This window comes from Scleropages formosus, chromosome 9 (genome assembly GCF_900964775.1).
Source record: "Scleropages formosus chromosome 9, fSclFor1.1, whole genome shotgun sequence".
NCBI classification, from domain to species: Eukaryota; Metazoa; Chordata; class Actinopteri; order Osteoglossiformes; family Osteoglossidae; genus Scleropages; species Scleropages formosus.
Window position 1 is genome coordinate 23,907,814 of NC_041814.1, and position 14,233 is coordinate 23,922,046.

The 14,233-nt window shown below is 42.8% G+C and overlaps 1 protein-coding gene across 1 annotated transcript; it reads left to right on the forward strand.

Annotated features, from left to right (window-relative positions):
- The first annotated feature begins 1,121 nt into the window (after nucleotides 1-1,121).
- On the forward strand, nucleotides 1,122-13,767 carry tram1 (translocation associated membrane protein 1). Its single transcript, XM_018754228.2, has 11 exons — nucleotides 1,122-1,542; nucleotides 2,577-2,640; nucleotides 4,911-5,032; nucleotides 5,863-5,979; nucleotides 6,069-6,127; nucleotides 7,279-7,363; nucleotides 7,582-7,652; nucleotides 7,739-7,843; nucleotides 8,848-8,991; nucleotides 9,276-9,427; nucleotides 11,056-13,767. Exons 1-11 carry the CDS (start codon nucleotides 1,420-1,422, stop codon nucleotides 11,127-11,129), a joined length of 1,116 nt encoding a protein of 371 aa, XP_018609744.2. The 5' UTR covers nucleotides 1,122-1,419; the 3' UTR covers nucleotides 11,130-13,767.
- Nucleotides 13,768-14,233: the final 466 nt, after the last annotated feature.

The following is a 14,233-nucleotide window of genomic DNA, read 5'->3' on the forward strand; positions in this document are numbered from 1 at the left end:
ATGTGAAGAGGAGGAGAATATATACCACACACACACACACACACACAGAGTTAAAGATGTGTTGAAAGCTTCTGGGGCTGAGAAAGGGCATCACTCCCTGCTGAGCCGCCGTACTGCCGTCACGCTCTTCATTTTTCCACTCTGATACGCTCTTTTTAGGCCTCTGCTTTAAATAACCATCCTTACACACCAGGGAATTCTGATGTCTTTGACTGTGTGGCAGCTGTTTACAGTCAACACATTTCCAGATCATTGTCTGATTTCTTAAAAATCATTACCTTTAAATGCATTTTATGCACCATATTTTCCTTACTGCCAAGACAGTGAACAGTGTGGGTGGTATTTAACCATTTTCTCAGATAATTCTTTCACCGGGGTAAACAGTCTGGCTTTCACAGTGCTTAGCACTGTGGCCCATACGGCCTTTCAGAATTGTTCTTTGAAGGTTTCACTTATCTTAATCCTGATAAGGAGCACTTTACAGAGATCTTTATTAAGCCTCTTAATGTGCATTTACTAAGTAAAGTACACCTTCTAACTAGATTAGGCTTCCCTCTCAGTCACCTCCACTCAGTGCCCCTGAACACAAATACAGTTTTCATAAGAAATGCATTCTGTATACTATATTATGCATCTTATTCCCTATTATATAATCATGCATGTATTGCAATACATGCTTCATATAATATAGTGTAAAATGTATAATACATTTATGCACACACATAAATAATTATGATAATTGCAAAATGCCTGACAGATCCCTGTTCCATGAGAGTAAACACACTGCTGCGCAGTACTTGAAGGTAAAGTACACCTTCTCCCACTCAGTGCTCCTGAACACAGGTTTAATTATAAGAAATATAATCCTCCTGTACACTATATTATATATCAGATAATCCCCATATATAATCCATGATGTATTGCAATACTGTAGCATTCTGTTAATAATATTGCAAAACATATAGCTGGGACAATCTGTGCAGAGTGTAAATGTATTATATTTTTAGTACTACATTATTATATGCATGCACGTGGCTGTTGCCGTGTTCCGGGGGGGTCGCTGTTTAAAACGGATAAAACCGATCACATGCGACCCCACGAAAGCTTCGGGAGGGATCAGGGAGCGCGATCTTGACGCTCGCGCGCTCCACGCGCAGAGTGAAATGTGAACTCCGGGTGGACAGGGGGCGCTGGATCGGGAGCGCGGCGCGCGCCTCCTGTCTCGCCGCTCGCGCGCCACCCTGGCGGTAGTAGGGCGGGAGCGGAGCGCGGCGGGTCACAGCAACACCGCGTTGAACGAGGAGCGGCAGCGTAGTAGCGCCGCGCACGGCTGAGTTTGTGACTCGGAGAGAAAGAAAGAAAGAAAGAAAGAAAGAGCGCTTTTTCGCAAAGTCCACGCGCCACCGAACTGCAAACATCATGGCCATTCGCAAGAAGAACAACAAGAACCCGCCCGTGTTCAGCCACGAGTTCGTCATCCAGAACCACGCAGACATCGTGTCGTGCGTTGCCATGGTGTTCCTCCTCGGGCTCATGTTCGAGGTGAGAGCGGCCGCGCGCGCGCGCGCGCGCTTCCCCTCCACACGTCCGCCGGACGGACTCGGCGGCCGCGCTTATTCGCAGAAAGAGGGGGGAAAAACGTGAAAAACGGCGCGCTGCCTCCTGGCTTGCCGGTTCTTCTCGACTCTTCTCGCACACTTCCTTTTTTTTCTTTTCATTAAAACGCATGGTGCCTAAACGTGCAGTTTAGTCTGTTGTTTGTTTTACTGAAAGCACGTGAAAGGGCCTGTTTAAAAGTAGGTGATTTGGAAGGAGGGAGGCTGATGATGAATTTGATGATGGTCGGTCTAACTAGTTTTGCTCACTCGGTGCCGCTGACCGTTAGTGTTAGCAAGCGAGCTAACTGCTCGGAACAAAAAAAAAAGTGCACCTTTACTTTAGTTAAAATACACAGAGACTTTGTAATACAAGGATCTGATCAAGTACATGATTTTTGGTCTCTCGAGGTTATTTTGACTGATAGTTGGGGCGAGGGGTCCACTTCACTCTGTGGGCACTTTCTCTCCGTGAACACGCAGCTGCTTAGTAGTTACGTGGCATTCGCTCACTCGCGTGGGGGAAAAGGCGGCTGTCACAACGTGGCGAATACAGTTAGTTTCACCTCCAAACCCCACGTCCTTCCGTCTCCCTTCCTGCGTGGTTATCTTAATTTGTCATATATCCTAAATGAAAAGCATCGATTTAAATAATGTATAAAGAGTATTGTCTTAAGACAAATTGGTCGTGGACCGGAAGTGCATCACGGGAGTTGTAGTTTTTCCGCCTGCTCCGCTGTAGTCCTATTCGTGCTGTACTTTATGAACTCTACTTGGTAAATTACAAAATTAACAAGTAGGTCTTCAGTAATTTAGTAACAAATTCGTTAATAAGCTTAACGACCTTCATATTTCAGCGTATTTTTTTCCTCCCTCCTTCATGTAGGTTGTGTTAAGTATTGAATTTGTGGTTTTGTTGAAATGCTCACTGCATGTTAATATTAGTACATGTAATATTACTTTGTTTGTGTTGTGACACAGGTAACTTCCAAAGTGGCAGTTTTATTCATCACAGTCCAGTACAATGTTACCATCTCGTCAAATGGTAACGTATTTTCTTTTTATCCTTCCTCCTGTGAAGTAGTTCTAGATCTGCTTTAACTGCAGTATTGTTTTGTCGTACTTTTAACGCACCACTTATACCTTGTTTTGCCCGAAAAATGGAACATTCACTGTCTGAAATGCATTTTCATTTTAAAACCTCTTTCCAGTTCATGACCAAGTTTTTTGAGCCAATTCTGAGTTTTGAAGTTTTACCACTCAATAATGTTTATGCTTGCATCTTTTAATGGATTTATTTTAACGGAAAAAGCAATCCTTTTGTCATTATTTTTGCTCTCCACTCTTATATGTAACGTTGACATAAACATGTTTTTTGCCCGAGCGCTTCCCTAAATTCCGTACGCTACAATTAAATGACCTGATGTGTAAAGCCACTCATTGTAATTTTGGCTGCATGTCCTGGTCACGTGATGTTTATGGGCCACGTCTGCCCGTGCGCTGAGCTCCCGCCGCTCGCTGGTAAACGTTGCACGTAGGGATAGTGCCGATGCTCAGTTGTTTTGTTCACCCTGCGTTGGTACGTGATGAGAGACGTGTGGCAGTACAGTTAGTTGCACGGTCCAGGTTAAGGTGGGAACCGGGGCTTTTCGGGTGTCTGCTTCCGAAGGCTGAAATTTTTTACTTGAGTGACTTTCGGGGCCCTGTCGTACCCAGAACTTAACTACACGGGCTCCTCGCTGTGAGAACACAACTCAATTTGTAATTCCTAAGTCACAATCAATAAAAGCAATGCGCTACACGTGTCCTTTAATTTATTCGCTGGTTAAGTTCAGTGAAAACTTGAGGTAAAGCCAAAACAAAAAAAAAAAACAAAAACTAAGACTTAAGTAACGTTAAAAAACCTTGAAATTATAACTAAAATTTAAAGTTACCGAAAAGGAAAAATGTTGGCTATACAAACTTTTAATAGATTAATTTGGCAATTGCACAACGTTAGGCGTCTTGTTATACATCACTGACGCTTTTACCACACCAGAACTGTAAACACCGTGGTAGCGAGGTGAAGGTGGTCCCCCCACACATTTGTTCTGGCTGCGTAAGTACAGGTTGTCTTCGCTCTGATAAAGCAGAAATTATAGGCAGCGAATGAAACGTAGTTAAAAATAAAGCCGGAAATGTCCGTATCTTCGAAACGTTGCGACTCGGCTAGTTTTCACGCAGGGATAAGTCATTTTAAAGGAACCGAACTACTGTCGGAAGGTAATCCGTTTGCTTTCTTTTTTCCCCCCCCAGAGTGGCTACGGATTACGTGTGAACGTGGTGGTGTGAGATTTCTCTCTTGTGCTGATTGTTTTTAGTTCTCGGCAAAGTTAAACGTTATTCTGTTTAGGCTGAAGACTTGGAAGTGAAGGGCGTGGGCGGTGTTGTCAGTTTAGTATCATTTATTACAAAATCATGTTGTTTTCCATCTCCTTCATCCAGGATCTAGTGACATGCCTGCGATGAATGTTCATTTGGAAAAGTCCCGGTGCTCTTCGGAAGTCACCCTGGGCTTTGCTTTATTTAGCTAGTGTGCAATAATAGCGATAATAAAATAGTAGTAGTGACACTACTGGCATACATATTAAACTTGGAAATCTCACCTTGTAGTGTGTGTGTGTGTGTGTGTGTGTGACAGCTGGTGCCGTAGTAGTTAAAGCTACTCGGTGGGGGGGGGCAGCTGGTGGTTAGAGCTACTGCCTCTTCAAAGGTTGCAGGTTTGATCCTCACCTCTGGCTGTAGTGCCCTTGAGCAGGGTACTTACCCCAAAATTGCTGCAGTAAAATTACCCAGCTCAATAAATGGGTAAGTAATTGTAAGCTTGTGATAATTGTAGCCTTAACGTTGTAAGTCGCTTTGGAGAAAAGCATCAGCTAAATGGATAAATGTCAAACATGTCGGAGAGCGCTGTGTTTGCGTTGGCTCTGATGCGTGTTTCGTGAAGTGAAGGCTTGTAAAGTAATACAGCGTTCGGCTTCGGGAAAGATGAGATTGTTTGAGGAGAAATTCAACCGTGTTTAAACTTTTTGTATTTCATGACTGTTAGTGTCAGTCAGTGACATGGACCCTGAGCACATGGGTTTCCCAGGGTCCTTTAGGATGGGCAGCCCTTTATTTACCTTTCTACCTAGTGTTTTTTCCCCTGGATAAAGTTCACTGTTGAGGCATGAACTTTAATATGTGTCTGAATTTCCATCTGCATGGAGACACCTCGTTCCCCTGTACCCTATGTGTGTGTGTGGTTTTCTGATGGTGTGTGTTTGTGGCCAACAGAGGGCTCTGAAGAAACAACTTTGAACTACTTCCATCATGGGCTGAAGGACCTGGCCACTGTGTTCTTCTACATGCTGGTGGCCATCATCATGCATGCCATAATCCAGGAGTATGTGCTTGATGTAAGTGAGAATGTCTTGTGCTTGGTCTTCTTTCCCTTCCAAAAATAAAACAAATATGGAAACTGCCAGAAGACAGTCTTGTTCATTGATGGAAGAGGAAAGTAAATGATGTTGAAAGATCTTCAGATGACTGTTTCCTTGGAGTAGTAACCTGCTGCTTTGAAGATATGACACCATGACCCCTTTAAATACTGTTGTACGTATCGTGTGTAGGACTGCTCCTGCACTAGGGAGGTACTGTTAACAGTGTAAACAGTGTAAACTGTAATTACACAGCGCAACAAAGTTGTTCAAAGTTCTTATATCCATTTTTGTGTTGATTATGATTAACGTTTACCGATTACAAAGAATACCACTAGTACCCTAACCCTAAATACCACTAGTTCTTCTAAAGTCTCAGTTTTAGTTTAGTACTTTACAGCCATTGTAAGATTCTAGAGCATTCTATCACCAGAACATTGTAGAAAGTGCCAGAATGTCTAGAAAGTATCGGATCCTAAAAGGTGCTGGAGTATGCGGTGCTTGGAACCAGTCACCAAAATTTGTTAATTTCAGGAATGTGGATATTTTACTAAAAACTGTCATATAGTATGAGCTAAAGTCCGAAAGTACACTGAAACTAACAAAACTGAATGGAAAATGCAAAAAATTGACATAATAAAATTTGTTACATTTGTCTTAGAGTTTAAATCCAGTGAACTAAGCGAGAAGCTCCTGTTGCAAAATGTCTAATTCAACAAGTATTTTCTCATTCTTGCTTTCCCTTTTGTGCATCTTTACATTACCATAATTTTGTCTTGCTGTGTTTTATTCTGCTTTTGTGTATAAAGAAAATCAACAGGAAGATGCATTTCTCCAAGACCAAGCACAGCAAGTTCAACGAATCCGGTCAGCTGAGCATCTTCTACCTCTTCTCCTGCGTGTGGGGCGCAAGCATCCTCACTTCAGTGGGTTCTCTTCAGATCCCCTCTAAACTTGGCGTTTCTGTGTAGGAGTCCTGTGAGTTTTCGTAATGTTGTTTTGGTTTCGTTTTTAGGAAAACCTCCTGTCCAATCCAGTCAGTTTATGGGAGGGTTACCCACACACGTTAATGCCGTAAGTAGAAACGCCCAGTCGTCACGGTGACGTTGGCTTCCAGCGGATGATCTGAGATCAGCAGTGATTCTTTCACATTTACCTTTTATTCATTTAGCTGGAACTTTTCTCCAAAGCGACTCACAATATTAAGCTACTTACAATTATTTACCCATTTATACAGCTGGGTAATTTTTACTGGAGCAATTTAGTGTAAATACCTTGCTCTAGGGTACTACAGCTTGAGTCCAAAGGCAGCAACTCCAACCGCTACGCTACCAGCTGCCACTTTTAAATTTTTTGCTTGATTGGGCGGCATTGCTGCACAGCATCTATCAGTTTGTGCATCTGAGCTCCTAGGAGTGTCACAGTCCCACCCACATCATAGGCTCCAAATTATGACCCTGCACTGGACAAGCGGTTATTGACGATGGACTAAAGCAAGGTGGTTCCTGCCCTGCCCTCGGGGAACCCAGGGTTATGTCCTGAATCCCTTGACCAAAGTACTTACCCTGAATTATTACCTTGAAAGATAACTGTGTTAAACTAATTTGAATTATTTAGCCATTTATAAATTGGGGTTAAGTTGCTTCAGTAAAGTGACAGCTGAATGAATAAATGAGTAAATAACATTTCCGTTAAGTCCCCGAGTGAAGCTTAAACATCCACGTCATTTTGCCCTGGGCTTCTTTTTCTTCAGTGATGATGTGGTGTGTTTTATTGCAACACCCTGTGGTTGACGCCACTCTTACTTCTACCCCCCTTCCTGTGCTGTTTCAATAACTGCTTAAAATTTGATGTTAAAGCCTGAAATATTTGTGTTGTACAGCTGAAATAGTGGTGGCACTTATAAGCTGAAAACAACATCGTTTCTGTCCAGCAAGTTGCATGGCTTTCTTTTAACCGACTGCTTGGAGAAGAGTGCCGGTGAAATATGTATGTTACATTTGTTCTGGTGCTTTTCTCCAGAGCGACTTAGTTTAGCCTAGGTACGTAGCTCGGAGTATTCTGGCAGTAGTCGGGATTCGACACTGTGGCCTTCAGGTGCGAAGGCGGTGGTTCTATATGCTACGCTGTCAGCTACCCCCAGTGAAAATGAGCATAAAAAATGATAAATTCAAAGCATGCTGTGGTAAATATTGTGTGCCTGAGGGGTCGATCATTTCCATCAGATTCCAGATGAAGTTCTTCTACATCTCCCAGCTGGGCTACTGGCTACATGCCCTCCCTGAGCTGTACTTCCAGAAAACCAAAAAGGTGAGCATTTGGAAATGTAAGATTAGAATGCCGGGGGCAGCATGGCTTCCTGTAATTGAGAAAAGACGCTGTTCCTGTTCTCAGTGTGCGTTGTTTGGTGTAGTCTTCCTGTTGCGTTCGGCATCTTTTTTTTGTGTTCGCCGAGTAGACGTTGTGGGTGATATATAAACAGTCAATTTGTGTGTGTCTTTTTTTTTTTTCTTTCTTCCCCATTAAAGGAAGACGTTCCGCGTCAGCTGGTCTACATATCCCTATACCTCGTCCACATCGCGGGAGCCTACATCCTCAAGTATGAGCCTGTTGAGTCAGGGTGTGCAACGGTGTGTGCCCCCCCCCCCTTCTTCTAAGTTTGTCTTTTCCGGACTTGTCTTGCAGCCTCAACCGCCTGGGTCTGGTTCTACTGGTGCTGCATTATTTTGTGGAGCTCCTCTTCCATGTGTCACGCCTGGTCTACTTCAGCAACGAGAACAGGCAAAGCGGGTGAGTGCAGCCTCACCGCACCTCGCTTCCGCTGCACACGGGGACACGAGGGCTCTTAACGGAGAACCGTTCGTGCCGGTGCAGATTTTCCTGCACGAGTTCGGTGTCCGTAAAATTGCGAGTGCGCGTGGGCATCCTGACCAGTACTTTGACGGGATGCGCTGGACAGAACCCGCAAGTGTCCGACACCTTCGGGAACTGCTGCGGAAGAGCTGGGAAGACAGGGCACCTCATTTCCTGCTGAAACCTGTTGGGCCAAATGTCTCATGGGTTAAAGAAACTAATTTCCAGCAAGTCGGTGGGGGACAGCTGGTAGTGTAACGGTTGGAGCCTTTGGAGGTCCGAGGTTCAAATCCAGCCACCGGCCCTAGTACCTTTGAGCAAGGTACTTTTCTTGTTTTGCGCCGGTAAAATTACCCAGCTGTATAAATGGGTAAATAAAAGATTAACATTGTAAGTTGCTCTGCAGAAAAACATCAGCTAAGTGAATAAATATAACTGGATTCAAAATTTATTTCTGATGTAGTACCTTGCAGAACCAGATTTTTGTTTGTCAAAAAAAATGGCTGCTGTTATAAGGAGTGGATATTATTATAGTGGAAGTCAGTGGAGAACGTTGTCTGATGTTGGGGTTTTTTTTGTGTTGTCAGCCATCAGCTCTGATCCGTAAGTCTGCAAAGAAAATATGGACATGTCTTTTTTTTAATAAAATTCCTGTATTTTGTGTTGATTCGTACTATTTTAGACCTGAGGAAAAACATGCAATTACTGGGTTTGGGTTGAATTGGCTTTGAACTCAGCTGTCAGTGTTGGCTCTGATGTTTAGATCAGAGGCTCCGATACCTTCTAGTTAAGGTATCGGTTTTACTGGAAGAGAACTTTTCACCTGACAACGGGAAGCTCGCGAGGCCTCCGAGTGCTCAGCAGCATTGCGATCACAGTGAAGTTTGTTCGCAAACGATGAACAGAACTGTTGAAGTGGACTGTTCGGTTGCGTGCTGCAGGTTCACCGTTTGGGCCATCCTTTACGTGCTCGGCCGACTGCTCACCCTGTCCCTGTCCGTTCTCACCGTGGGCTTCGGCCTCGCCGGCGCCGAGCAGCAAGGCCTCGACTTGGCGGCAGGAAACTTCAACGTGCTCTTTGTTAGGTAGGTGGGGTATCCATTACTGGCGGCCTTGTGATCGCAAGGTATCGCTTAGGGTCGCAACTAGCTTACACGTGTACGGTTTACTTATTCATTCATGTTTTCTTCTGAATACACGACATGCAACATCTGCTGGTTTAGGTGTTAGTTTAAATTTGCATTAAAAACATCAGCAGAAAATAAAAATGATTCTTCAAGTGTCAGTTGTTGTCTCAGCAGTTTTAGGGTCGTGCTGCTGGCTTGTGGGCTATGTGCATCGCCTGAAAGGAGCGTGTGTCCCCTGACAGGGTCACCGTGCTGGCTGCCATCTGTGCCACCCAGGCCTTCATGATGTGGAAGTTCATCAACTTCCAGCTGCGCCGGTGGCGGGAACACGCGCAGCAGCAGGCCCAGAAAAAGAAGCCGGTTTCTGTGAAGAGCAAGGCCAAGAAGGACAAAAGTACGCGGGCTGGAAACGGCCGCTAATCTGCCTTTTACCACTTTTGCTGGGAGGATTAATATGAAGTCGATTGAATCAATTTTCTGAAATGAAGCCCTGGCTCAGTTACACATTTTTAGTGGGGAAATGAGACGGAACAAGTGTCTGCTTGATGGGGCTCGGGGAAGGTCTCCGGTTAATTTTCCGTTATGGGACCATTTAATTACCAAGTGCCGAGAGTGTTCGTAGTCACAGGGAGATGTGAATCTCCCCAAAAATATGGTAGTACAATTCCTGAATACCGAATTCCATCATCTCAGTCCTAGTCATGTATTTTTCACTGAAGTCTGAAGACGGCTATAATTTACTATTCCTGTCTCTCCCCCCCCCCCCCCCCCCCCCATTACTCTTTACCCTCCCCTTGCTGCTCACTATGGTCCGCAGCTTTATTGTACTTCCCTATATGAAGCGTACGCCTCCTTGCAAGTTTATCCTGAATACGGTGCACTATTGTAGGTGCTTTAGAATAGTCCTCTCCCAGGCACTTCCTTTTAGGCAGTCATGTTTTTTTTTCCTCCTTAATTCCTCACTGGTTTTATTGTACTTATGCAAATGTTTTATTGGTTGTTTTAAGAAAGTCCTGTTAAGGTCACCAGAACATGCCAGGAAGTTTCTTCCCTTTTAAAATTCATGGCTGCAGGATTGTACTTTTCACTGTGTAACAGAGGGAGATCTGTTGTATTGAATCGAATCTCATTATTTCCTTAGCCGGGCTATGAAGCTTCACCCGAATGTCTAATCTGTGCAGCTTAGAATGCATACAAATGTCCATCTGACACGTTGCGAAACCGATTAGTCCCTTGTAAACTTAAACCCTTAGCCCCACCTGTAGCGGCTCCGTGTCGATTACGTTCCACCTCGGTGCACCTCGTGGTTACGGTTGGCCAGCTGATAGAGCGTGGACTTCACCTGCGCTCTGGGAAGAGCGCCTTTGCTGTCCCGAGCCTCTTGAGAAACCCTGCTGCTCCTGTAGGCTTAAGCAGAGGAATTGAGGTTAAGTGCATTATACAATCGTACAACATGAGTCTTAATTTGGATTAAAGCTGACAATGTTCTCTCTTTTTCTCCTTGACAGTAATTGCTCTTTTTTCTAGTACACTGACTCTACTTGTTTCAAATGTTTTAATTCTGAATTTTTTTGATGTTAGCATTTTCCTCATTTTTTTTGCTAATTTCTAAAGTGAGCTGCATTTCTGTGCCCAGCTGAAGGATTTTTTTTCTTTTTTAAACACAGAACCTAACCAATGAATGGAGGGATGTCTCTACCAAGCTTTTATTGATTGCGAATTAGTGGTAAAAGTAACTGGACTTATGAACAAATTGAGTTACAATCCTCTGTTCCCAATTGTTTTTGTAGGATGACAAGCTAATGTAATGTATCTTCTAAGTAAACTTTAGTGATCCTCATATGCAATTTGTATTTGTGAACTATACAGCTGTATTGATTCAATTCCAGCATTGCCTTTCTCTGAGACCCAACAGCTTGGGTTTTCCTGGACTTTAACCATGTTGACCCTTGACTGCTGCGCACCCTGCTGTTCTTCAGCCCTTCCTTTACTAACAGCGTTTGCCTCTTGTTGCTCTTACAGCAAACGGTGTGAACGGCACCCTGAGCTCGAACGGAGCCGACTCGCCAAGGTCTCGGAAGGAGAAGTCCTCATAAGCGTTCCCCGGTGTCCAGCGACCGAGTCTGCTGCCCTCTGCTCCATTCCACGGCTCCATCCGTTTTCGTCCTCATCCCCCAACTCCTGTGGGACATACCTGGATCCAAACTCACTTTTACTTTGTTTTGTTTAAACTCCAGTCCATAAAGATGAAAATACAGTGCCATTGAAGAAATACATAAAAACTGATTTAAAAGTGCCTAGGAGCACACATGCTCTGCTTTAGCAGATTCTCAAGGCTTGCTTTTTATCAGGGGAAAGTCCCTTTCAGGTAGTTTAACGCTTTAGTCAAATTTGCCCAAGGAATTTCTATGACGTCATCCTCGTGCTTCTGATACCCCTGCGAATACCATTAAAACTTTCATAAGGATTTAAATTGAACATTAAATGAGTGAATACCTGCAGCCTGCGCTCCGTTGTATGCCAACCAGTTGAGCATTTGGTTATGATGTGGTGGTGATGATCTGAATGCTGTCATACGCTAGCTGCTGGTTCCTGGGTGCCAAAGTTGTGTAGCTTGAATGTTCTCGGCTCCTCTGCCAGAAACGGGCCTGCAATTCCAGTGTTGCTAATTAATAATTGGAGTCGGTGCCCATCTGTTAAGAATGATTGATGCTCGGTCATTGTGGTAATGGCTGCTCTTCGGTGCTTGTGTGATAACCGTAATGTGCTGTTACCTTCAGCAAAAAAAAGTCACTGATGAGATTGGTATATTCATTCATCATGCGTTCATCCTAACTCGCTTAGTCAGGTGAATATTGCAGACTAGCATACTTTAAAAAAAAAAAAAAAAATTCGGGCCCTTTTCTTTGCCAAATACTTAAGGGATGTTATACATTATGAAACTGAAAGGGCTGTGTTCCTGAACATGTTGTTACCTTGCATTGTGTTGGAATGAGTGTCCGAGTTTACTGACCATAATGACAAGTGCAGGTTGCAGTTCTGCCCAGACAAAGGCAGCTTCATTTTCCTTAATTTTCTGATGTGGGAAAGTAGCCTGAAATCCATCTCAAAAGGGGGGAGTGGAATTAAAGTGGAAGACATTAGTTCCAAATTTTTTAAATGAATTAAAATGGTTACATTTGAAGTTCTTAAGTGTGTTGAATGATACGGGCATGTTTAAGTTACTCTTGCATGGTAGCATGAAGCAATGAGAGCTGGTCTTGGGGTTCAGGGGGTTTCCACTTAGATGAACCAGTGCCATTTTTTTTTTTTTTTGGTTTTTCAAAACTTGAGTTTTCCTTCAAACTGATCTTGAAATTTTCATGTATGTGCTGCCAAGCTCATTCAAGTAGAACTCTGTATGCAAATTGAGAAAACGGTTGTCACGTTTGGGGAACTGCTGTAACTGATCGAGCAAAAGAATTTTCACCCTTTATTCTTTGACATCCTTGTATTGATTGCTCTGAAGGAAACTAAAAGAAGAGCTGGCTGGTAGCCGCTGCTGATGAAACCCTTGTTTTCTCATTTTTGGTCCCTCTCAGCTGAAACTTTGTTCTGCAGAAATGTGCATGTTGAGGGCTGTTGAGCGAACGCTATTCTCAGGAATCGGGTCTGTTGGGTCAGCCCCAATCTGCCCCCTCCCTTCTGAGGGGCAACTCTGTCTAGTCTTCATTCTCTAGATGCTTTCAGTGTCCTGGGTCTGCAATGTGTCGTAATTGTATAAAGGGGGGAGAAGAAAAAAAAAAAAAAAAAAAAAAAAAAGATTTAAGCCCTTTTAATTAAGATATTTATTGGCCCTGGAGAAGATGTAGTCTTTTGCCACCTGGAATCTCAAAAATAAACATCTTGTGTCTTCAGGTTTCATCAAGTTATTGCTATTAAAATAAGTTTAGTAAAGGCTTTTCAGTTAAGTATATTCATCTTTTATTCCATCATATCTATTAATGTTGACTTTGTCTCGAGTCCAAGTCTGGAGTTGTTTGACAATAAATGTTTGTGTTCCCAAGTAGAATTGCTACATATTGGGAGATATTAATTTTTGCTTGTTCACACTGTTTTTTAATGTCTTTTTTTTTGATTAATGAAATTGCTATTAAAGCACAAAAAAGCTTTCTTTTTTCAGCTACCCTCACTTCAGAGTTTGACAGGGTCGAGCCAGTCCAGTTCCAAAGGCTCACTTTGATACTCTGGAGCGCTGAAACATTTTTGTAAGACATCCTCACCTGGACTTCAGGTGTAAACTGATAAATTTTGAGGATAATTTTGTATAATTGCATAAAGTCATTGCCAGCACATGCTTCAAAAACAGATGTTCAGGGGAGCAAATTATCAAATCTAAAACTGTTTGACCTGGAATGAAAACAATGTGCTGTATATGTGTGCTGACATAGCTATGAGTTATTGGCGGAAAAACTTTACTCATTTGTACCTGGGCTGCCTATTTTTAAAATCTTTATATATTTTTGAACATTTTTATTACTGCCATGTCTGCTGCCAAAAAAAAAAACTTTACCAGTATGTATACATGCACATAAAGAGGGTAAAGCTGTTAATATATTGTTGGTTTGTTCCATAAGTACCCATTTCCAGCGAATATTGCCACGCCATGAGATTTTATTTTTGACCAGACTTGTGAGAACAGGATCACGCAGACTAGTTCTGTAAAATATGGGTTTATTAAAATAATTTCATCCACACCTTGGTTCAGTGAGTTATTTTCAGCTACATTCCCTTCCATATTTTACTGATATTTAAACTACTGGTGATACATGTGTATGTATTTTCACTTTTACTACATTGGGGGGGGGGGGGACACTGGGATATGAATACAAAGTTTTTTTTTTCTTTTACAATGAACACTGAGCTGAATGATCTTGAGTGACAGGATATCTGTTCAGCTGCAGTGGCTAATTGAAATGTCCATTAAGCATCATATTTAAATGAATGTACTCATACGCAGTACTGGGATTACTTAGTTATCCAACGCAAATTAGTTTTACGCACACACACACATATATATATATATAGGTCACACACCCACCAAACAATTTCAGATTGCTGTAGGGAACTCGTTTTCCCCTCCTAGGGTTTGAATAATGTAGTTACCTAATCAGGTTATTAAAGTACCTTTTTTGTTTTTTGGGCCATTACGTTACGATGA

Excerpts from the sequence above, each read along its gene's own strand:
- tram1 (XM_018754228.2), top strand. The coding sequence starts at position 1,420 with ATGGCCATTCGCAAGAAGAACAACAAGAACCCGCCCGTGTTCAGCCAC. Across the intron at positions 1,543-2,576 it reads TCCTCGGGCTCATGTTCGAG|GTAACTTCCAAAGTGGCAGT; the intron begins GTGAGAGCGGCC and ends GTTGTGACACAG. Across the intron at positions 7,653-7,738 it reads GCGGGAGCCTACATCCTCAA|CCTCAACCGCCTGGGTCTGG; the intron begins GTATGAGCCTGT and ends CTTGTCTTGCAG.